At 42.8% G+C, this 25,479-nt stretch overlaps 2 protein-coding genes across 3 annotated transcripts in view; one reads left to right on the top strand and one right to left on the bottom strand.

Annotated features, from left to right (window-relative positions):
• Positions 1-4,168, bottom strand: part of PSME4 (proteasome activator subunit 4) — a gene marked incomplete at its 5' end in the record, with an annotated part of 88,906 nt that extends 84,738 nt beyond the window's left edge. For both annotated transcript variants that reach the window (XM_080684664.1, XM_080684665.1), the window contains one exon: positions 3,927-4,168. In XM_080684664.1, coding sequence (XP_080540790.1) covers positions 3,927-4,168 — 242 coding nt within the window. The remainder of the gene's footprint in view (positions 1-3,926) is intronic.
• Positions 4,169-4,450: 282 nt separating this feature from the next.
• ACYP2 (acylphosphatase 2) overlaps positions 4,451-25,479 on the top strand; it is a 179,214-nt gene continuing 158,185 nt past the window's right edge. Inside the window, exons 1-2 of the mRNA XM_080683725.1 lie at positions 4,451-4,721; positions 10,442-10,521. The gene's annotated coding sequence lies outside the window, so the exon portion shown is untranslated. The remainder of the gene's footprint in view (positions 4,722-10,441; positions 10,522-25,479) is intronic.

Here is a 25,479-nt window from a genome sequence, read left to right as displayed (position 1 = left end):
AAGGTTCTTATACAACAAAAAAGCGTGTGTATTTATTGTAATTTCAATACTCAAACATTAGATACCCTATTCAGTACATCATGTTACTAGGCAACTGAGATTCAGTGGATAGCATTTCTACTTTCTTCCCCAACAGAGATAGTATGAACTTGGGCACTCCAGTGTTCACATTATTACTTTCCACAAGAGTCAGTCAGTTTATTTGATAACTCATATCTTGACTAAATGTAATACATTATGTGGTTTCAAATGGGATAATCCAATTCCTGCCCAGGAGGAAGACTACAGACTGTTATTAATAATAAAACAAGGGAGCTACAGTTTCATTAACAAATGAAATGATTCCTCAGTATAACACAGTAATTTCATTGTAAAACAGCAAAGAACATAACATTTTATTATAACAAACAAGACATCTAAATTTGCTTCATAATACACCAAGCCCACTTCACTAAAATAAAAATTCTGTGAAAGAAAGAACCAATCATGAATGGAGTAAGCCTGTAGGAAATAGTAGCCCATTCACTAATTGTTCCTCCTTTTGCCCTTCCTTCAGGCCAATTGAAAGTAACAAGAGAGCTAGCTGGAAAGGCCCTTAGAAACTAGTCCAGTGATTTTTTTTTTTTTTTTTCCTTTTTAAACAGTATGTTTTGGTGCCCTAAGTAGACATCAGGGGTTCAATGAAGTGTTACAAAGAAAAAAATCAGTGTAGTCTTATTTGGCCGGAGGAATCCAATTCTGTGCTTAAGATTTTGCTTAAGACCTCTGCTAAATTTTAAGTGTGAAACACCACTAGTAGTCTAAACTCCCATTTTCCAAAAGAAGACTCTAAAGCTAAGAGAGGTTAGGCAAAGACTGAGATGATAATGTTGGTGTCAAAGCCAGGTACAGTCTTAGGACTAGACCTCAGTGCTTCTCATGAAAGGTCCAGAAGGGCAAGGGGAGAAAAAAGCAAGTTTCAGGATTACCTTTCTTCAATTCCATTCTCTACATTGGCCATACCAGGAATCACCAATACCTTTCACTCAGTGTCCATGAGCTATCTTTACTATCGTTCTCCAAAGACCACCAAAGTAGTTTGTGCCTCTCTTGTTTCCTCACTTCTTAGAAAATGGTCCTGTGATATGTTATGCCACATGATCTCTCTTGAACAGGTTCTGATACTTTAACCTGTATGCAGGAAGTTGTGTCATATTACAGGACCAATTTTTTAAATACACAGAAGCAAGCTTTCTCCAGAGATGCTAAACAGACCCAGAAGTCTTGAAATGGACTGAAACAGAATTATGACAACTACTAAAATGAGGTAAAAAGTAAAAAAAGGAGAGCGTGAGTGCCTCTCAAACCAGAACTCTACCCCACCCAGGTCTGTGATGGCTAGATTAGGGGTGTACACTTCTGGTCGGGGACCCACTCCCAGTGCCTTTGAACAGCATTTACATTCAGGTCTTCTTTAGGAATGTACTTGATACTCTACAAACTGCTCACTGTCCTTGTAGAAAGATACACACTGGCTTATTTGAAGCTCTACAGGATAAATCTTTAACAAGATTTTAAACCAATCTTTTCAATCAAATCCAGAAAGATTGAGCAGGCCCCAAAAAAGTAGAACCTAGAAGTTCCCTTCAGATAAAAAATATCATAAAATTACAGAGCACTGTTTCTCAGGAATTATTTAATCCAAACCCCCACTTCTCTTCCAAGAATACTGAAACACATGATTAAAGTAACTTTGCACAGTCACAGAGAGCTAGTGGGAGAAATAAGATTTTATTTTCATTACTACTTTCCACTCTTCTACAAAGTACTAAATATGATCACTACTCAGCTATCATCACATGTTCTGGCATCATTTAGATGTAAACTTGTGCAACACATACAAGGCTTAATAAACAAGCACAGATATAAACAGGTCACCTTAACATGACTTAGGAGAAAAAAAAATTCACCCAAGATCACAACATGTCCCACCAAGTTCAAAATGTCTCATAGTGCAATCCCAAGAATCAGTTTTCAGCATTTAACCACTGTCCCAAAATAAAATTCTGATAGCATTTCTTACTGGTAATTTAGATATAAATGGTTTCAGGTTCATAGGTTATTAAGCCATATAACTTCAATCTTGCCCTAAACACCAAGGACGGTGTCCAATGTAGTTCTAGCCTTTCCTAGGCAAAAGCTACTTATACCTAAATAAGCCAAAAATAATAAAACCTTAGGTGATAATTTGCCAAGTTTAGTAACAGTAAATGTCAGAAAACAATGTTTCACTATGCGTGTATAGGTTCTAGATTCAGAAATCCAAATTAGACATGCATTCACACATTGGTATATTTATATATTGTGCATTTAAAAGGAGTTGTTTGTGTCCCCCAAAATGGTTCTTTTCTGGCAAATCTAATCCAAGTGATTAAAGTGGGGAATTACTGGAACTGACAGAGTAACGATTTTTACTGTGCCTGAGTAACAAACAGCTAGGAGGCGCACTTGAAAAATCCTATTAATTCTAGTAGTTTATAAAGCATTCTTCTATTTTGACTTAAAGTGGTTCTTCTCCCCGTTGGGTTCCCCCTGATACCCCCCCCCCCCAAGTCTCCTATGGATCTGAACACCATAAATTTGACTCTCTAAGCAAAAGGAGAGCTGTTAACCTTGACATTTTATGGTCACTCTTTGAAAAGAGCAACTTAAGTGGTTTTTTTGTTGCTTTTTAATTAAAAAGGTAATCACTCCCACCACTAACACCTGAAGCGGATGGGAGAAATTTGTCAGACTCCCTAATAATAGTCATAGTCCTGGGAGGAAATTTAAAAACTATTTCATTACAAAACCCTGAGTCATTACCCAGTTCACTCAGCAGATTTGGATAAACAGTGGATAAGTGACGTCTTATGTGTTCAACCATTCATACCTCCAATGCATGAACATGCAATGGTTACCAGATTTCGTGTCCAGTTAACTAAACAAGATACAGCAAAATCCTTTAAAAAGTTTTTCTAACACAGTAAAGATGTCCATCTAGCAAATAAAGTCTCTAACCTGCCTCGAGCAACTGTATTTTACCCGTTTCCCCCTAATTTCGGTTGCACTCTAGTTCGCAGCCAGGTTATGCCAAAAATAAATAAATAAAAGTAACAAAAGGATAGGACTCCTGAAACTGATTTCGGCAATCTACATTCATCTCAGCGACTCAAAATTAACACCCGCCCGATCGTAGTAACTTCAGGACAACCTGACAGCTCTCTCCTCCATCTATCTTCCTCAGTACCGTACATTTCCGAACAGGAGCAATAGACACTTCCCCCAAGTCCTAAGACTCACCCTTCTCGACATTAACGTCTAGGATACAGCCCAAGTGTGCGAAGAGGGCTGATTTTAAACCAGTCTTTTCCATCAAACCCACAAAGATTGAGCAGGCCCCCCAAAAAGTAGAACTAGAAGTTCCCTTCGGTTTCCTTCCCATTCAGAAAGTTACTAGACGCGAATGGAGAGCTAGGAAGCGGCGGCGATCATGGGGGAAGAAAGAACCGGAGGAACTAGAAGTCAAGAGTTGCTCCCCCAAGGACGAGTCCTCCTTGCACCCCTGCGCACAGGAGCACAAGTCCGAGGAACACCCTTGGGGGAACCGCTGATCTCTTTCCCCGGGGACCCCGCAGGTCGGAAGACAACAATCCGAACCCTTGGGGGAAAGCAGCCAGGGAGGACGAGGAGGGCTGGTGAGAACCGGGGACGTCCCGTAGGAAAGTGGCAGGGAGGAAGGAGGGCTGAGTGCTTTCCCGAGCTGCTGTGGCGATTGCCGGGGGACCCCCGCTCGAGCACCGCAGAGCTGGTCCAGCCATCGGGAGCGGACAAAGAGCCGCCCCCGCCCGCGGACGCCCTCCCCGAGCCTCAGCCCCGAGCCCACCCCGCAGGCCCGTCGCACTTACGTGGAGAGTTTCCTGGTCCAGAAGAGGCCCCCGGGCCACAGCTCTTGGAGCTGCACGGCCCGGCCCAGGTTGCTTTTGATCTGGGCCAGCTGCAGGTCGGACTCGGCGTCCAGGCGCTCGGCGTAGGGCAGCAGCTTGTTGTAGACGATCTCCTTCTGCGGGACGAATGACCGCGGGCCCGGCCCGGGACGCCCGCCCGGCTCCGGGGGGTCCCCGCCGCCCGCCCGCTCCGCCGGCTCCATGAGCCGGGGGACACCCGCCCGCTCCCTCCCCCCCGCGCCCTCCCGAGCCCCCACCCCTCTCCGGGCTCCGCCTCCTCCGCGGCGTCGTCGCCCTGCGGCCGCCGGCGGCCCGTCGCCCTCGGCCCGACCGCTGGGCCCCCTCCCCCGGCCGGCGCGCTGCTGGCCCCGCGCGCTCCCGGTTCGTTGGCGGCGGCAGCGGCCGCTCTGCTCGGCCCGCACCGGCTCGGCTGGTGACGCTGCAGCCGCCGGCCGGAGGTTCCGGACGGGCCGCAAGTCACTTCCGGGGCGGGGCGACGGCGGAGGGGGCGGTGGCGGCTGGGCGGGAGCCGGGGGGCCGCGCCTTCCTCCGGTGGGCCCGGCTCGGAGCCCCCACCCTCGGGCTTCACCGGCCGAGCGCCCGACCGCCCCACCGGATACACGAGGCCGGATTCCAAGCCATTGTCCTTTCGGGCCGGGGCTGCGCGCTCCTTCCCGCGGCCGCCTCCCCGGAGCCGCAGGGGCCAGGCAGTCGGCCTGTCCCCCGCGCGGCGTTCACCCCACGTGATATTTATAGGTGTGTTTTTTGTTTTTTTGTTTTTACTCTGACCCCTTGAAGCCCTCATCTTCAGCCACCCTCATTCCGAAGAAGGGAGTAGTTATTCATTGGACTATGTTGTGTGCCAAATGCTTCTTTTTGACCTTTAAGATGGCACTAAAGAGCTCCAGGTGTCTGCCTTTCAGGGATTTAGTCCAGCAGAGCTATAGCCCAGGGCAGTGGTCGGCAAACTCATTAGTCAACAGAGCCAACTATCAACAGTACGATTGAAATATCTTTTGAGAGCCAAATTTTTTAAACTTAAACTATATAGGTAGGTACAATGTTATTAACTTAATTAGGGTACTCCTAAGCTGGCCTTTGCTACAAACTCAAGGGGCCAAAGAGCCGGCCCAGGGGAAGACAGTAGAGAAGGTGTTGAAGCCAATAAAGGAAACTATTTGATTGGCTATAGCTTTAAGCCTAGTGGGCTGTTTGTGATTGTCCTTGGTATTTAGATTTCATAACCTTGAGGCACACCTAGATTTTGGTTTGCTTAAGTAGGCTGCCAAAGCATTAGTGCCACCTCAGTCTAATGATCTCCTTGTTTAACTAATTTAGCAGCATGAAAAGAATAGAGTCCTTGACCAAACTCTGAGGGACTCAGGGTTTGAGAGAGAAAAAGGAGAGACCACAAAGAGTGCTCAAGAAGCAGTGGGAGCGGTAGGAGGAGGTCTAGGAAAGTGGCATTCCTGGAAACAGTGTTTCAGATAGAAGAAGTAACCCCACAAAAGGTCCTGATGGGTCAAATGGAATGAGAACTGAGAAGGGTTCCTTGGAATTACTGATAAAGTAGCTAAGAAGAGTTTCAGTGGCCCAGCCAGCATAGCTCAGAGATTGAGCATTCATCTATGAACCAAGAAGTCACCTTTCAATTCCTGGTCAGGGCACGTGCCCGGGTTGTGGGCTCGATGCCCAGGTTGTGGGCTCGATCCCCAGTTGCGTGCAGGAGGCAGCTGATCAATGATTCTCTCTCATTGATGTTTCTATCTCTCCCTCTCCCTTCATCTCTGAAATCAATAAATACATATATATATTTTTTAAAAGAATAATTTCAGTGGAGTGTAGGAATGGAATCCAGATGACAATGACAATGGAAAAATGGAAGAACTGGTAAACCAATAGAGACAGCAAATGTGGACTATGTTTTTAAAAAACTTTGGGTGAGCCTGGCTGGTGTTGCTCCGTGGTGAGCATTGACCCAGGAACCAAGAGGTCACTGGTTTGATTCCAGGTCAGGGTACACACCCAGGTTTGGGCTAGATCCTCAGTAGGGAACATGCAGGAGGCAGTGGATCGATGATGTTTCTCTCTCATTGATGTTTCTATCTCTCTATCCCGCTCCCTTCCTCTCCCTAAAAATCAACAAAATATTTTTTAAGAAACTTAGAGAAGAACAAGAAAGATATAAGGAGTTAGCTGAAATAAAAAGAAATTTTGAAGGTCGACTGTATTTAAATGTTTAAAGATTGACTAGATGTAGCCAGTGGAGAGAGAGGTTGAAGAGAGGTGAGTGAAGATGACAGAGAATGGAAGAGAACGTGGAGTCTGGCCCTTAGTAGTTATCCAGTTTACTTCCATAGCCAGAGGAGAAAAGCAAGGAAGGGAGGTGCAAATTCAGAAAGGTTTACAGATTTGGTAGCTGGAAATTGGAGAAGTTCTTTCCAATGGTTCCTGTTTTTGGTGTGTGTATGTTTGGGGTGGGGGGGTGTTGTTATTGTTGTTGTTTTGTATTTTGTTTTCTGTGAAGCAAGAGAAGGAGAATGGGTAGGAGATTTGAGGAGATTGAGGGAGGTTTAGAGTAGTCTCAAAATTCAAAAAACGAATTATAGAAACAGAATTGTTGACACTGAAGGTTGGAAGTATAATACACCATCATCTGTCTGTACAATATAGTGGTTTTCTCCAATAACGTTTAGCAGCCCAGTTTGTGTACCTACAGGCTGGTATGATAGGATGACAAAGGAGTAAGGGAATGTTATGTATGTTGTTGGTGGTGAAGGCAGTGGTGTTAGTTACCATTTGCTGAGCACTTCTCTCACCAGTGCTTTACTTACATGATCTCATTGGATTCTCTTCTCTAAATAGAGATAATTGAGAATATTTGATAGAGAGTGGTTAACATCCTTCTACCCCTTTAAGTTATTCTGGCTGGTCTAATAATCAAATTGATATGAGAAAGATTAACAGGAGAAAATGACCACATTTTTAGGTTTGTACTTACGGGATTCCATAAAAATGTGGGACCCAAAGACAAATTGGGCAGTTGAGGTTTATATGCCATTCTGGAGTAGCGGGGGAGGCCTTAAAGGGTGGGAGGGGAGGGGGGAGGTGGTTGTGGTTTGAGGGTTCAAAGGAGAAGGCAATTCACATGGAGATGGAAAAGCAAATGTTTGGTAAACAACTGATTGTTGGACCATCTTTAACAATGGGACACAGAGAGGACTTTGATTAAAGACTTGGCTAGGTTCTTTCCTGTCTATCACACTTAATTCAGATTAAACTATAGTTATCTATAATAATATCTCTCTTCCTGGAGCAGGTCCTCTACTAAATTTTTTTAGGTAGTTAGGGGGAGAAGGTCAAAGATTCTTCTGGAGTCTTTTGTTTCTTAAAAAATGATCAGCTTAAAAAATCAATACACTAAAAAAGGTGTATTGGGTAGCAAACTGTTTCTCACAAAGTCAAAGTGAAGAAAAGGACAGATAGGTAGAGAGTGTAGAAGTCAAGGACTCAGATCCTGATGCGGTACAAGGATTAGCCTGAGCATGGGATCTGGAGGAACAGGAATGTTTGGATTTACTATTTCAAAGAAGCAGTTCCAGATGAAGCCAAGTTTCCTGGGAGTGGATGTCTGTACTGGCAAAGAATAAAGAATTCTTGGAGCCCAGCTGGTGTGGCTTAATGGTTGAGCGTCAACCTATGAACTGGGAGGTCATGATTCTATTCCAGGTCAGAGCACATGCCCAGGTTGTGAGCTTGATCCCCCGTGTGGGGCATGCAGGAGATAGCCAATCAATGATTCTCTCTAATCATTTATTTCTATCTCTCTCTCCCTCTCCTCCTTCTCTGAAATCAATAAAAATATATTTTTAAAAAGAATTATTGGATCCCTAGCTGGTCTGGCTCAGTGGATAGAGCATTGGCCTGCGGACTGAAAGGTCCCAGGTTCTATTCTGGTCAAGGGCACATGCCCGGGTTGTGGGCTCGATCCCCAGTAGGGGGCGTGCAGGAGGCAGCTGATCAATGATTCTCATTAATGTTTTCATCTCTCCCTCTTCCTTCCTCTCTGAAATCAATAAAAATATATTTTTAAAAAATTATTGGAGCAAAAGAGATGAAATCTCTTTCTGTTATTCTTGTGAAGTTTAATAGAAAATACTATTGAAACCCCTGGAAGTGAGAAGGTTGGAGGAGACCTTAAGTTTCTCTGGGTGACATAGTCTTCTCATCCCTGAAGACAATAACCCAAAATCAGAGGTCAGTTTTCTCATCAGACCAACTTCCAAACATTTTGTATCTCTTAGAGCTCAGAGTACTCTGCCAATGATAACAGCTCATTACTTTTTCAGTCAGACCCTGAGGGAGACATTGGCTTCTTATCAGACCCCTGAAGAAGCCGACTGTAATCACCCTTCTTAGAAGACCCAGAAAATACAATATCCCTTCATGGAAAATATTTGTGGAGGAATTGGCAGGGGTAGTTATCAATCAAATATTTGTCTTTGATGTACTTAATGGTCCACTACTTGATAATTCACTTCTTAGCAGTGAACAAAATGATAGGTTGTTAGTTTCATGCATCTCCTGCCTTACTTTTTTTCTATATGTGATGTAGTTAGGCCTGAGGATATATTGGCAAGTGAATGAATCTCTGTTGCCAGAGCATAATCTTTAAAAATGAGTCATTCTAGTATAATAAAATATCCAGACTCTTGCTGTTACAGTTATTAAAAGACACCCGAATATTGGATCTGAGAAAGGAGGACTTTTTCTAGTCCCTGTATGATTTTTAAGTTTTGAATATGTCATCCAAAAATCCTTTTTATCCAGTCATACTATCCATTTCACTTCATTTGAACTAAAGTTCAAATATGGAGTTCAGTTTTTAACAAGGAAGTTATCATAGCTAAAAGAATGGATTTTTCCATTATTATTTTACAGTTTTTGTTAGGCATTTTGCCATTTCACTACAATGTAACATGATGTGGGCTTCTTCTTCTTAATCTTGCAAGGGATTTGTGTTTCTTAAAAGATTCAAATCATTTGTTAGTCGACAAAATGTTCATCTATTATCTTTTCACAACTTTTTTTTGTTCTCTCCTTATATAATTCCTATTAGACATCTGTACCTTTTCATTCTGATCTTCATATTTTTTATATTTCTCAAATCTTTGTCTCTCTACCTCATTGTCAATAACTTTATCAGATCTGTTTCTGGTTCTGAGAATATTTTTTTTAAATATATATTTATTGATTTCAGAGAGGAAGGGAGAGGGAAGAGAGATAGAAACATCAATGATGAGAGAGGATCATTGATTGGCTGCCTCCTGCATGCCCCTACTGGGATCGAGCCCGCAACCCAGGCATGTGCCCTTGACTGGAATTGAACCTGGTACCCTTCAGTCCGCAGGCCAATGCTCTATCCACTGAGCCAAACCAGCTAGGGCTAGTTCTGAGAATAATCATCTGTATCTGATCTGTTGTTAAATCCTTAATTCTCTGCCGTGAAATATATATCCATTAATTCTGTAAATATGTATTGACTGCCTTCTGAGTGCCAAGTGTGAGATCTTAAAATGAATGACACAGTCCTTGTCCACAAAGAGTTCACTGTCTAGTGGATTGACAAACAAACAGATAAAATTGTAACTAAATGTCAGTTGGAATCTTCTTACTCTCTAGATGAAACTACTGCAGGTCCTCAATGTCCTTTAGTTATAATGTTGATAAGATACCATAGGAACTTAACTCTTGTTTATATCAGTTAGCCTATGGTGAAATTGTGGTTTTTTTTTAATATTGGTTCGCTTAAAGGCACAACCTGTTGATGACATTAATTGAGGACTGACTATAATTCAAACTCCCTTACACAGATGGAAATACTTAATGCCTCATCCAATAATTGTGTTAATTTTGGAGGATGGTGGCTTCTGTTTCTATAGTCACTCTCAGCTATAAACTTCAGCTTCTGCCAAACTAGTTCTTTTGAGTCATCATCTTACCATGAGGCTTCTGTTGCCCCTGTTTTAGTAATGCTTTAATCCAAACATGGAACTGTCATTTTCCCCCTTAATTAATTAATTAATTAATTTATTTATTATATTTTTAATATATTTTATTGATTTTTTATAGAGAGGAAGGGAGAGGGATAGAGAGCTAGAAATATCGATGAGAGAGACACACCCATCAGCTGCCTCCTGCACACCTCCCACCGGGATGTGCCCGCAACCAAGGCACATGCCCTTGACCGGAATCGAACCCGGGACCTTTCAGTCCACAGGCCGACGCTCTATCCACTGAGCCAAACCGGCCAGGGCTTCCCCCTTAATTTAACAACTTTCATATCACAAACCATTCACACTATGCTTTCTATGTGTGTGTAAATAAAATATAGACAGGTTCAGGTAAGAAGAGATTTATAGGCTAAACATATGCACAATTTAAAATTTAACATAAAATATTTCTTTTCCTAAAAGATCCATTTCGGTCTAATTCCTGGTATCATGGAGCTCTCTGTCTAGTGGAGCAGGCAGACATCAAACAACTCATTCTCCAGGTATTTAATTATAATTTCAATAAATCCTTTAATAGGAAGAAGAGGGCTCTGATTGTGTAGAACAGGGGGACCTAGAAAGACTTTTTTGAGGAAGCAGCATTTGGTGCATGAAGTGTTCAGAAGGAGTTAGAAACGATCCAGCTAGGAAAACAGTACGAGTGGAAGTTTGACATGGCGGAAGAACTTGGCTTGTTTGAGAAGCTCTGAAAAGACCTATGTGCTCAGGGAGGGAGGGGGAAAGAGGGAGATAAGGCTGAGAAGGTAAACAGAGTTAAATCATACCGTGCCTTGTAAGTTGGGTTAAGAATTTTAGATTTTTATCCCCAAAGCTATTTCAGTTATATGAATACAGTGCTATGGGCAGTCACCAAATATTTGGGAGAAGCTGAGCAGTGTCATTAGGGTCCTGAAGTCAGGTGGATACATATACCCCAGGCAGAGGCATCAGTGTGTAGAAAGCCCTGGCGTTTTCAGTAGGCCTGGGTAGACTAGGAAGCAAGGACTGCTGTGTGGTGAGAGCACAGAAAGTGTGGATAATGGCAAGAGAAGAGACAACAAGGAAAGCTGAGACCAGATTCCAAATAGTCATGCATGCCTTCCCAAGGTGTTTGCGGTTTATCCTGTAAGCAATGAGGCAGGGGCATCACATGAGGAGCCTTGTCATTTACAAAGATAACTCTGGACGTCATTGCCATTGTCATAACAAAAATAACCAGTACATTGAAGAGAGAGCCAGTGGTGAACAGTGAGGTGCTTTAGAGGTAAATGATGAAGGTTAAAAATATGCTTTGGTAGTTTGCAGTTAGGAACTAGTGCTAATTCAAACTTGACCCCCAAATGGAGTGAGGAAATTTTAGACTAATCCTTTTTGAACATAAATGGAAAAGTCTTACCAAACAAAGAAACAAACAAACAACCGCAGTACAAGATCCTAAGTGAAGATTCAAGTAGGCGCTTGGATTTCAGTTTCTAGAATTAGTGGAAATAGAAATTTGGAAGTTGTCAGCATATAGATGATATTATATTTAATGTTAAGGGACTAAATTAGATCACCTGAAAAAGACTATAAAGAAGAGAAGACAGTAAAGCCTTGAGGCCTCCAAGTGGGACAGAGCAGGAGAAACCAACAAAGATAGCAAGAGAGAAGGAAAACCAGGGCAGGTTAGCACTCTCTGTTCGGATAGTCTCTCGGAGACTCACTGGAATCAGCATGTAATTTTACTCCCAGCTAAGATCGATCACAGTGATGGAGTAACACACAGCTCTGGACTGTAAGGGGAAACACAGTGCTGGAGTCCGGAGGAATCCACGGGCAGCTTCCTTATGTCTTCTTCCTCCGATGAGGGGCCACACAGAGCATGCTTTTCCCCCAGAAATGAAAATGGCCAGCAACATATTTGTGATGTTTCTGCTGAGGGCAGCCCATTAGAAACACGGCGCCCAAGATTGTTTACTGGGGTCTGATCGTGTAGGCACCCTCTGCCTGCAAAAGTCCAGGTTCCCAGAAGGAAAGCAGGTGTTTAGCATAAACCACACTGTTTATATAGTCTAGGCCAGTGGTCGGCAAACTCATTAGTCAACAGAGCGGCAAACCGCGGCTCGCGAGCTCCATGTGGCTTGTGAGCCGCAGTTTGCCGACCACTGGTGTAGGCCAGTGGTTCTCAACCTTTCTAATGCCGCGACCCTTTAATACAGTTCCTCATGTTGTGGTGACCCCCAACCATAAAATTATTTTCGTTGCTACTTCATAACTGTAGTTTTGCTACTGTTAGGAATCGTAATGTAAATGTGTAAAATAGAAAACTGGCAGGGGAGAGGTCATGCTAGGCAGGGGTTAAGAACTGAGAGGCAACAATTTGAATTTGTATTATTGAAATGTTTCAAGGAAACTGTTGTATTGGGTAGCAGTTAAAAATAGGAATGAAATGATTAGGCATTTAACCAAATAGTTATATATTAGCTCAAAGCTACTTTAGTGTAACAATTTTATTCCCAAGTTACTCTACCCCTGAACAACTGAAACTCAGTGACCAATTACTCTCCCCCAGCCTAACGCACACACAAAATACACTCTAACATTGCACTATAACCTCCCCCACCAAACAAAACAGGAAGAGTGGTTATGTTTAGCTGATAGTGTTATGTCTGTCATCTAGTGTTTCCGTTAAATTCTGAATATCGAGTTGGTGTATTTTGAGACAGTTTTTTTTATATTCAGATATATTTTTTCAACACTGCCATGACAGGAGCATCTTTCCATTTTTCCAGAAGTGTCTCATGAACACAGACATAAAGTGTATTTCAAAGAAGCTCCAGGGATCTTTGCTATCTGAAAGACATAGTTCTAGTGTCTATACTGACTCTCATATTTGCTGAACCCCAGCTGCAGTACTTGTCTCAGAAAACTGCTCGGCTCCTCCCACTTACCCCATTATTACTTTCAGTTGTGAGATGAAAACGTTCTCTTTAAAATAAATTGGTTTCTCAAAATAAAAATATGTCCAAATAGCTACTTTCGTCTTGTACTTAATCTCAAGTTAAATCAGAGAAAAGATTTCAGGATGCAGAAATCTCATTCAAATCTGCAGTGTGACCTTGGTGTTGTTCTCAATCCAAAAATCACTATTATCACATTTCTTAGTTTTCTGGCCCATGAAATAAAGTTAGAAATGCCTTTATTAGACACAGTTCAGGCTATCACTTTAATTTTCACTTGAACAATGTGTAACTTTTTGTATTTCCAAAGATCCTCCCCGCCCCCGCCCAGTAGTTGGGAAACCTATGAGAGGTAAAGGAGGAGGAAGGAGGATTAATTAGGGAAAGCTCTACAGACCCCGATGCTGACCTGCCACCTGTGGAAGAAAAGGGAGGAAACAGGATTGGACAAAGAGAGCCTCAGACTCTGATGGAGATCTAGGAAAGTCTGAGCCAATGGGAAGCTCCGGGGCAAAGGCTGCCTGGTAGAGAAGTCCTGCACTGGCCAGAAATGGCCCCGCTAGACCCTAGTCACATCGCCATGCTCAGTCATAGGCAAGCGTCCCGGGAGGATGGTGACCGCAGCTTGAATGCCGCTGTGGTAGGACCCGAAGGTGCTGCGGCCAGAGGCTATTGTTAGCTAACCACATTCTCCCAGCTGAAGGGCTATCCAAGCCACGCGCCCTCACGCCTGCTACATCAGCTCTGCCATTGTTGCTAATGTCACTCTCCTCAAGCAGTTCAGTTCTGCAGCTCACACGTTCAGATTATGGATTGTTGGAGACACTATCCTAACTCTTCTCCTTCTGGCCTTTAGGAGATCTTTTAATCTCCTAAAAGATCACTTGATGCTGTCAGTCCTTTGCTCAAAAATATTTATTCAGTGTCTCCCTCTTAAAATAGCCCACAAAATAATGCCCAGACACTCTAACCTGGTACTCAAGGCTAACATAAGACTGGCCCCACCTGACTATTCTGTTTTTATCTAACTTTGTGTTCTCTCTGGTCAATCCATGTGGAACCTACGTCAACATTTCATTTATCTATAATAATAAAAGCATAATATGCTAATTAGACCGGACAGCTGGACATCCTTCCAGACAACCTTCCGGATGAAGCCAGGGCTGCGAGGGTGAGGCAACCGCCACAGCTGCGAGGGCCAAGCCCCTTGCACAAATTTCATGCATTGGGCCTCTAGTTTTTACATATTTTTTGTTGCTCACACAATGCTTCCTATTCTACTTGTCACATCATTTTCCCTATCTACCTATCAAAAACCCAGCCCAGCTCGGCCAGCGTGGCTCCGTTGCTTGAGTGAAGACCTATTAACCAGGTCACAGTTGAATTCCAGGTCAGGGCATATGCCTGGGTTGCGGGCTCGATCCCCAGTGTGGAGCATCCAGGAGGCAGCCAATCAATGATTCTCTCTCATCATTGATGTTTCTATCTCTCTCTCTCCCTCTCCCTTCCTCTCTGAAATCAATAGAAAACAAAACACCAGCCCATCTTTCAAGGTCCAGTTTACATTCCCTATCTTACAGAAAGCAGTGTCTGACCTTTCCTTAGAAATAGTTCAATATGTCTCCTACTTATTCATATTCTTATTTTATTACTCAGGTTTTTATGTAAGCATGCTTCTTTCCCAGCTATGCTGTCATTTCCTTTGGGATAAGAAACACACTGTGGTTTTGTACTCTGCAAGTACTCCATAACTGAATGAAGAGAGATGAGAGAAAGAGGTGGGGGGGAGGGGGAAGACAAAGAAATAGATGGCAATGCAAATTACATTACCGTTTACAGAAGTGCAAAAAATAGAGGGGAGACAAAACTTTAGGGTGACATAGGAAAATATATCGGAAAGTGAAAGAATGCTCCACGTGACTTTTTTGTGGGAATGAATAAACTTCTTTGCTTTCTGTTTCTTTCTTAAGTACACACCAGAGCAGAATTCTTTACCCAGAGCACAGAGATGATTAGGCTGTTTATGGATGGGCTTTGGGAGAGCATGATAATAAAACAAAACAAAACAAAAAAACCTTGACATTTATGAAAAGTTTGTATGCATGTATATGTTATTTTTCTGAGAATAAGATCCATAATTTTTATCTAATTTTCAAATGGGTCTGTGATAATAAAAAAAAATTAAAACCACTTGACCAGAGAAGGCAGGATTGAGTGTGGGTTAGCAAGTAGATCATTGGTAATCTTAAAAAATTTAATTTCTGGAGAATGATGATAGCAGAAGCCAGATCCCCAGGAATTAAGGAGTGAGTGGGTGCTGAGAAAGCAGAGGTAGCAAATATAGATTTTCCTTCCAGAAATGTATCAGTGAGTGAGAGGGGAGATAGATGATAATTTGAGAAACAGTAGGCTCAAGGAAAGGTTTTCTTGTGTTTTGGTTTGTTGGTTTTTTTTGGCTAGGAGATACTTGAATATATCTACAGAGGAAAAATGGATAATTAATAGAGGAAGTAGGTGTGCAAGTGTCTAGGTAGTCTGGTTTTATGCTGTAGCAGCAACACCAAAAGAATAGTGACTTAAAACATGAATTTATTTCTTGCTGGTGCAGACTCTGCTGTAGATAACTATGCTGTATGCTGAGACCCATTGATCCAGGCTGCCTCAGTCTTTGAGCTGAAAGAGAAACAGAAAGGGAGAGATGAGGGGGTGATGCAGAGGGATCTATCTCACTGCCCTGAAGTAACACCTGTTACTTCTATTCATGTTTCCTTAGCTAGACCTAGTCACATGGCCACACTCAATTGTGGGGCAGGAGAGGTAGAAGAGATAAGAAAAGGTATTTGGTGGCCTAGCCGGTGTGGCTCAGTGGTTGAGTGTCGACCCAGGAACGAAGGGGTCGATGGTTCAATTCCCAGTTTCATGCAGGAGGCAGCCAGTTGATGTCTTCCTCTCTCTAAAAGATGTTTCTATCTCTCTGTCCCCCTCCCTTCTTCTCTCTCTAAAAGTCACTAAAAAACATATATATTTTTTTTTAAAGTGTATTTGGTGAGCATATAATTATCTTTGCACCATGGATGGATCAAGAAAAAAGCGAAGGGAATTCTGGGAAGTTAGGAGTGGCATTGTTTTTTTAATATTCCCATATCTTCTTACAAAGACAGAGAGCAAGTTGGATAGAAAGTGCTAAAATTCATTAACAGCATCCATAATGAGTTTAGGTAGCAAGGTATGAGCTCCCAAATATAGATAGGTGGGAACACATCATGATAGCAGCAAGATTTATATGTGGGAGGAAGCAGAGGGAGCCAAGACAAGACATCTGACCAAAAGATGCCCCTAAAAGACAGAGCTCCCCTGGGTGTGTCATGTTTAGAGACTTCATCTGAGGCAGCAGTCAACATTGGGGAGAAGCTGTGTGTGCTCCATTTCTCAGGTGAACACAAAGGAACTGTTGGATGATCAGATGGTGCTAGAATGGTCTAGATTCCATGACTTTTCAAAGCCCACCTGAGCTCCCCTCCAGGACCAAGAACCTGCATGAGAGAGAAGCTGCTAAACAGGACATAAAACAGACCATGTTTTATAACTACTACAAATAGTATGTGAATTATAGAAATTCTAAATCTGAAAATTTATCTCCTTGTCTGTTTTCCATACCAATTATATTCATTAATGTTGTCTGATCTCAGGTAGAGAGGGCTTGCAATGAAATCACGTGGCACCATTATAATACTTCAATAATAAAATGCGGTCGGCACAGAGACCCTCCAGATTTGACCATAAACTCTTCCATTATCAAATTCCCAGGGAAAATTAAAGTCTAAAGATGAAAACCCCTTACAAATTAGAATCCAAGGAAATTAATGTCTAAAGTCAAATTCTCTTGCCCTTAAGGTTTAAACTTCAAAGAAATTAATGTCCAGAATTCATTCTTTCCACTTCATATCTCACTCACTCTTAATTAGAGGGGTTCTTAAGGATTAAACAGTGTTGGATTTTTTTTTTAATATATTTTATTGACTTTTTTACAGAGAGGAAGGGAGAGGGATAGAGAGTTAGAAACATCGATGAGAGAGAGAGACATCGATCAGCTGCCTCCTGCACACCCCCTACTGAGGATGTGCCCGCAACCAAGGTACATGCCCTTGACCGGAATCGAACCTGGGACCCTTCAGTCCGCAGACCGACGCTCTATCCACTGAGCCAAACCGGTTAGGGAGTGTTGGAATTTTTTTGCAAGCACTTGTAGCTTAGACAGAAGTAATATCAAGTCTCTCTTTGAATTTCTAGAGGGTACAAAAAGTCAATAAAACACACAAAATTATTATAGCACTGTCTCTGCACCTATCAAATTTAGCAAAAGCTACTCCCCAATCTCTAGTGTAGTTATTTCAGGCAAAATTATGTTCCCAAAGCCTATTTTTAAAAAAAACCTTTATTATTGAAAGTATTACACATGTCCCTCTTTTTCCGCCATCGACCCCCTCCCCAAGCCTATTGACTACTGTTGTCAAACACCAGGTCAGAGACTTTCGAGTCAGGGTTGAAAGGGAAAGAAAGTCTGAGTTTTTTCTTTACCAAGATGGTTGATCTGATAAGGATCTGGAATCTATGTCCTGTGAACATAAACTTAATTGGGAGATGTTAAATTTGGCACTACAAGTTTTCCTTTTCTAGGGAGAAAATTTACCTAACAACATTAACTCCTCTCTTCAAAAGTGACTTTTGAGATATCATTGTCTTCTTGCAAAGCTTAGAAGCTTGTAGAGTTTGAAGACTGTCAATCAGGATGGGCTGAGTTATGTTGCAATAACAAAGAACCTGAAAATCTTAGTGCCTTGAAATAACAACAGGTTATTTTTCACTCATACTACATATCCATCTTGGATTGGAAGAGAGTAATGCTCATATTGTATCCACGTAAGGAACTAGGATGACAGAATCTTCACAGGTTTTTCCATGATCCTCACAACAGGGACAAGGGAATGTGCCAAGTTATACTTTGACTCTTAAAATTTCTGCCCAGGAGTAGCACATCAGTTCCACTCACATCGCTTCCATTCACATTCCATTGGCCAAAGTATGTTGTGTGGCCTTCTAACTTCAAAGGGAACATGGAAGGACAAGTTCTTACCCATTCAGTGCTACATCTCAGGTGCGCTCTGTCTACTAACACTGCTTGTGTTATATCCTGTGAGCCGACAACTTTAGTTCTCAGCTATCAGTTGCTGTGACTGCTTTCAACTATGGAATAGCTGAAGTTAGTGTTTCCAAAATTGTCTGATCAAAATAATCACCTGGGTGCTTGGATGTGTAATTTATTACCTGCACTGCCACACACTCAAATATAAGTTCCATGAGAAGCTGCTTGAACAGTGCCAGACACATAGAAGGCTCTGTAAGAAACAAAATTTGGAATGCATTAACTTAGGATTTAGCATGAAAATGTTTAGTAAACAAAGGAAAACATTGGGACACAGGTTAAGAATCTATGATTCCCGTGGAATCTGAGAAGTTTCCTTCCCTGAGGGTGGAGCATGCTGGGGAATGCAGACCTTTGCATTTGTATGGCTGACCTCCCTCTTCAGCTTCTGGGTTCCTGTGTTCATGATAAGAGTGGGGCTGGGGTCTTACTTCTTTTACCTGATGATCTCAAAATACAGGTCCTTGGATAATGTTTTGCTACAACATCGATGAGATGCCATAGGAATTTAATTCTTGTTTATATCAACTGGTGTATGGTAAAATTGGTTTTGTTAGGGGTGGGAGGGAGAAATAGAATAGTGGAGACTAGCTATAGTTATAAGAAACCATGCTCTGTTAACTGTGATTGTTGTGTTCTGACTAAAGAAAGCACATTCTAACCTGGCTGGGAGTGTACTCCCCAGGACCTGGGAGTTAACCTGTAATTGTGGTCCATCCTCCTTAGTCCATTCTCCTTATCCAAGAACTGCCTATTGTTAACATAAAAACATTCAAACCTGTAAAGAATTTTTGTGAGTTCATTTGAGCCAAACTGTCCACAAATGCCGGGAAGCAGAACCTCAATGAATTGAGATAATGCTCTGGAGAATGGTGGGTTATGTCAATATTTATACATTGCAATCAAAGGAGGGATGTAGGTGGGTTACATGAAATCCATTGGTGATAGACTAGAGAGGCGGGAGAAAGCAAAGCAGGGGCGGGGTGTGGGCCCTGGGATTGGATAAAAAGTAAAATGATAGATACATACTTAGGTGGGTGCAGGAACAATTAACATGATATCAATGAAGGAATTTGTGGTATCTGTCCTGGTGCCTCAGAACTTTAGGTTGTGCCCTAAGGGGTCCAGAAAAAGGGAAGTTACAAGTTACCCAGACATTTCAAGGGTATGTTATCATAGATGCAAAAAGACAGATAGGCTCAGTTAGGTAAAGGTTGACTTTGTCAGTGAAGATATCAGTAGGTTAAACTTCTTTCAGGAAGTCCCACCACCACCACCAATAAATCCCACAACAGGCTTCAATGTCCCTCTGTGAACCTCATCTTCAACCTCTGCTTTCCTGCTTCTCAAACTGTATTGTAATAATTGGCTTGTTGGTCTCCCGACTAGGATATAGCTTGAATAGGATAAATTCTCTGTCATATTTTCTCTGAGTACAGTGCATGGCACATGGTAGATGCTCACTGGATATTGGTTTAAATGAACATTGAATTGAGCCAGATAATGGACATCTGGGTCAAGAGAACGAGGTACCATCCTTCTTTTGTGTGTGGCCATTTTCACAGTTATGGCCCTAAAAGATAAATGTTCAACAAAAATACACCATGACCTTAAGTTGAGTAGAGGTTGACCTGAAACCAACCATCAGAGGAACTAGAACTCCTGACTCCGGTGGCATGGTTATTTCCCTTGCCTGGGAATTCCCTCTAGCTAGGAGATAAGACTGGCCTGATACGGTCTCGTTCTGCTCTGTTTTTATGGTCGGTGAAATTCAGTGAAGGACAGAGAAGACAGTTGCTTGAATGAAAAAGGCTCAACTGTAGCTGAGTTAGTCCTGGGAAATTGTTTGTGAAAATCATAATGCTCTGCTGAGTGCTACCAAGTGAGAGTTTCCAACCAACCCTCCAACCATCCCAGAAATATCCAGACTGTCTCTCATGTTCTGGGGAGATGATGGTGGCCAAATCAGGATGGTCCATGTCCTCCTGGGGTTGAGCTTGTAAGGGAGATGGACAGCAAACTGGTGTAAGCTGACCGTTTTGTTCTGCATTTGGAAGGACTTACACATACAAGACATCATCAGAAAGAACATAAATCTGATCACCATACATAAAAAGTCCAGATTTCTGCCCTAGCTGGTTTGGAGGATGTAACTGCCCACCATAACTGCTTTTAGTTAAAGTTTAATTTCAGACCATCCTTTGTGGTTACTGTAGGTCTCTGAGTTTGCAAGACCGCCATGCAGGCCTCCCCTGAGCTTGTCAGGTTAACATGTGGCCCCTTTCATCCACACTATTATCATGGAAAGATTAACAACCTTGTTGCTAAAAAAAAAAAACCCCAAAAATGGAGTCCATGGAGCCCTTTGCAACTCTCCAGCCCAAATTGCCTGTAATCTGTAACTATTGTGCCCATTTTTATTCCTTTTGCCTACTTCCCCATTTAATCTTTGTCCTTCTACCCAATATAAGCAGCTGGCTTATGGGGGTGGGGGATGGACAGAGCAGATTTTCATGGATGATCTGCTTCTCCCGCATACTGCCAGCATTATTGGAATAAATGCTTACATATGATTCAACCCTGTCTCTGGTTTATTGGCTCGAGTAGTTACAGGCAGGCCGGATCCATTCATTGTACGGTTTCAGTTTCTCCTTATACCGTTTTGCTTCAAGTCGCAGAACCTATATTAAGTGAGGGCTTACTTTACATGATACTTACTATTCAGCTAGCTTCTCCACTCTCCAGTCCGTCATAATTTTCAGTAGCAAACCATGTGCAGCTTTTATAGAAGTGAGAATATTTATTTCTTTCCTTCTGTCATTGTCATTCTTTTTTTATTCATAAGTCCCTTTTCTACAGATCTACTTCATTGGAGCTTCTAGAGAGTTTTTTGTTGGGTTCTAAATCACAAATGAAGCACTGTTTTATCTCAAAGAAAGAAGTATAAGTTAACAAGCAAACAAATTTTCAACTCCAGCCCTAGCCAGTTTGGCTCAGTGAATAGAGAATTGTGAATAGAGAATTGGCCTATGGACCGAAGGGTCCTGAGTTCAATTCCAGTCAAGGGCACATACCTTGGTTGCTCCTCCCTGGCCCTGGGGCCCTAGTCGGGTGTGTGCAGGAGGCAACCAATGGATGTGTTTCTCTTTGTCTTGCCCTCTTCCTTCCACTCTCTCTACAAACTGATGGGAAAATATCCTCAGGTGAGGATTTAAAAAATATATATATTTTTCAACTTCAAGTTCTGTTTTCAGGCTGGGGTGCAGGCTGAGAGGCTGCGTTTCTGACATGTGCCCCAGATATGCCCAGATTGCTGGTCCTCAGACAGACTGTGAGTAGCGGGGGATTAGGGTATGGTTCTAAATTCAAGACATCCACTGAGCTGTAATACTGAAACAGAAAGAGAAAGCATGCCATAAAAAAGAAAAAAAAACTTTTTACAAATTTATTATTCTAGTCTGTTCATTTGTTTGCAAGGAACAAACATTTCTCACTCAACCCACTGAAGTAAATCAGCGCCTGGAATCTGCAAACACCATTGGAGTGACATAATTTTGCATTTGTAACTGGTCTAAAGAACATGTTGGACTTAGAAGGGCGCTGGTGGGACCCCTCCACCACCACTCCCATTCTCTATTTAAACCAGCTCTGAAGAATCACCTTCCACACACCTTGGATAAAATCTTGGGCCCGTCTCATACTTTCCTGGTAATTCTCAAATAGTAAAAAGTCTAGTCCACGTTAGAAGTTTGAGGTGGTGTTGCCCTTAAAAGGGGTGGGGGCCCTTTTAATACAGGCCAGTTTCCTCCTGCAGGATCCCCCTTTGTCCAGGTCCGTCGCCCGCAACCTCCCATCAGTGTGAGTGCAGCTTACTCCTGGGACTGCATCTCTTTCTCCTTCTGTCTTTCCCTCCCTTCTGCTGCTCTGCTATCCCTGGCTGATGTAGCCACAGCCTTTCACATTTAGACTTTTCAAAGTGAGATACCATTTTCCATGTACCCCCAAATTCTAAAGTGGTTCTTGCTCTCCAAATGATTCTCTTGAAAACCCCCACATTTGAATGATATGAGCTCCCCTCTTCAATCTCTTGCACAGGAGGTAGGGAGAGGAAATGCACAGAAAAGCTGGGAACAAACCTCAGCACCTGCTTCTTCAATCTCTGAATTGTTCACCAACTCATATAGTCTGGAAGTGAATGAAGGCTTAAGGCTGGCAGAACTGGTTTCTCAATGTTTTAACTTGTTCAGAGAAACACCTACCTTTAGAGCATGGGAATTGCTAGACATCTAGAGGCCTCAGCTGAACCTGAGAGTCTCTCCAGTTTAGCATCCTGTTGGCCAATTTGCCTGCTGTTTCCAACTCTCCTTCATTTCATCACTGAAATATTATGTGAAGACTGTGCCACAGTAACAGATGATTGAACCAGAGAAGGACTCCTTATCCTGGGGACCAGTCCAAAGACGGGTCCATTCTGATCTTTTCCTGATAAGCTGAACTGAGACTTAAGACCCTGCAGTAAGATGGTAGTCGATGCTTGAAGCGGCAGTTACTTAGAGTCAGGACTGAGAGTCCTAATGGGCGAACTGATGAGTAAGCAGAAGAGACAGGAAAGCATAGAATCAGCTGGATGGAGAGAACAGTGCCTTTCCATTTCCTGGAGACATTCTGCCATACTCTGCATTGCTTTCTGCAAGATTCTCCCATGTTTCTTTTTAGAGACACCCTTTTTCGTTTGTTTGTTTGTTTGTTTGTTTGTTTAGGTGTTTTTTGTTTTTGTTGGTGGTTTGGTTTTGTGTGTTGTGTTTTGGGGGGAGGTGTACCAACAGGACTGGGTTCTAGGAAAGAGAGAGCAATGAGAACCAGGATGGAAAATATTTCTTTGGGTTCAAGAGACACTGCCTTTGTTTTTGTGTGTGTTTGGTTTTTGTTACTCCTCACTGGAGGATATTTTCCATTGCTTTTAGATAGAGTGGAAGGGAGGGGAGTTGGGGAAGAGAGAGAGAGAGAAACATCTATGTGAGAGAGATGCATCATTTGACCACTTCCTTTACACACCCAGGCCTGGTCTGGATCGAACCCACGAGCCTTAGGTGCACGGGCTGACACTCTTAACCACTGAGAACACCGGCCAGGGCTAGAGTCACCCTTTTTACTTCAGCGGGTTGAGTGAGAAATGTTTGTTCCTTGCAAACAAATGAACAGACTAGAATAATAAATTTGTAAAAAGTTTTTTTTTTCTTTTTTATGGCATGCTTTCTCTTTCTGTTTCAGTATTACAGCTCAGTGGATGTCTTGAATTTAGAACCATACACTAATCCCCCGCTACTCACAGTCTGTCTGAGGACCAGCAATCTGGGCATATCTGGGGCACATGTCAGAAACGCAGCCTCTCAGCCTGCACCCCAGACCTGCCGAATCAGAATCTGTACTTTAACAGTACCCCAGGTGATGTAGTGTGCATGTGGCTGCTTGAGAAACCCATCTGTCATTCTCTCTACACATTTATAAATACTGCTTTCCTCGCGTCCCTAGAATTGTAAATGGTTCCTCATTGCGCTCAGAATAAGTCAGATGTCCCAGCCTGACATTTAAGGCTACAGTAAAATAGACCTAATCGACTTATTTACTCTCTCCTGTATGGACGTCTTACTCCAGGTAAATTGGTCTCCTCAAGCTACTCAGTTATTTTCCACATATGCCAAGTGTGTTCAGGGTCCTTGCTCATGGCATTTGCCTGTCTGGAATTTTCTTTCCCAACTCCCCATACATTCCTCCTTCCAAGACCAGTTCAGTTTCCACTTCTGCCCAGAGGCTCCTGCTGCTTAACTGGCTTTCTCAGGAGTGGAATCCAAACCCTTTTTTCTTTTTCAGTTTTTAGCCTCTCCCCCTCACTAATGCTTCTCACAATACAGTGCATATATAATAGTGTTTTGATCCACTGATTACATTTTATTTATTTAAAAAAAGTTTTTCCCCCTGACTGGATGGCTCAGTTGGTTGGAGCGTCATCCTATACACTTAAAGGTTTCGGGTTCGATTCCCAGTCAGGGCACATACCTAGGTTGCAGGTTCCATCCCTGGTTTGGGGCGCATACGGAAGGCAACCGATAGATGTTTCTCTCTCAAATCCTTATTTCTTTTCCTCTCTTTCTTTCCCTCCCTTCTTCCCTCCCTTCCTCCTTCTTTCCCTTTCCTCTTTCCTTTCTCTCTAAAATAAAAACACAACAAAAACATATCCTTAGTTGAGGATTAAAAACAGATACACACACACACACACACACAAAAGCCTTGGAACACAAGTATTGTAGGGTGGGACCTTGCCTCCAGGGTGACCTTTCCTCCCCTAGTATATCATTGGTCATGTGGTTTATAAATGTAGGCAGTTGGACAGACCTGAGCAGAGTAAGGATGATGGGCCTGGTACAGAAGGTCATCAGGTTGGAAAGCCCCAGGTGCCTAGCAGTGGACAATCTATTGTAGGGTGGAACCTCACCCCCAGGGTGACGTTTCCTCCCCTAGCGTATTGATGGCCAAGAGGTTTGGACCTCCTGACCTTTCCTGCCTAGAGAACATCTATGTCTCAGTTATATTTCAGCTCCAGGCCCATATAAGCAACAAAATCAGCCATGGTGTCAAGACCAGCTGCATTGAATAATGACTTCGTGCTCTGGTGCCCGCCAATCAATCAGTAGGGGGGGGGGGGCAAAGAGAGAGAGAGAGAGAGCGAGAGAGAGCTCACTGGGTCCTTTATCTTAAGGGTTTTATCAGTTTCCAAAGGCGGGGATTTTAGGGGGGGGGTGTCTCGGGGGAGGATCTCAATAGAATTCATCAGCTTTTTCAGATGTGTCCTTTCAGGATCATGGTCTCTACTGATTGGTCAGCACCAGGGTAGGGTGTCATTAGTCATTGCATCTGGTCCTGATGTCAGTCATGGTGTCATTTTGTCTGGTTTTGCTGCTCTTCTGGGACTGGAGCTAAAACATAAGTGAGGCCTAGATGTTAACTCTAATTTAACTAAAACTCTGTCTCTGTGGTCAGAGACCTGAGGCTTTGTTGATGTGGATCAGAACCTCATTGTCCTGAGGGCTTAATGTATAAGGGAGTAGTTATTCAAAGGAGTTCTATGAGGCTGTTCTCTGGCCCCCTTGTTTCTCCTCTAAGGAGGTCCACCGCATGACTGGTGACATGTCCAGGAAGGAAAGATCAGGGGAGGGTCTGTACCACGTGATCATCAATTTGAAAGTTCGGGGAATCTAAACTGTTGTAGGTGGTGGGAATGGCACCAGCTGTCTGACCGGTAGGGTAGGACCAAACCTGGG

The sequence above is a fragment of the Plecotus auritus genome, assembly GCF_963455305.1.
Source record: "Plecotus auritus genome assembly, chromosome: 8".
NCBI classification, from domain to species: domain Eukaryota; kingdom Metazoa; phylum Chordata; class Mammalia; order Chiroptera; family Vespertilionidae; genus Plecotus; species Plecotus auritus.
The sequence above is the reverse complement of the archived record's forward strand: the minus strand, read 5'-3'. Positions and strand labels throughout refer to the sequence as shown.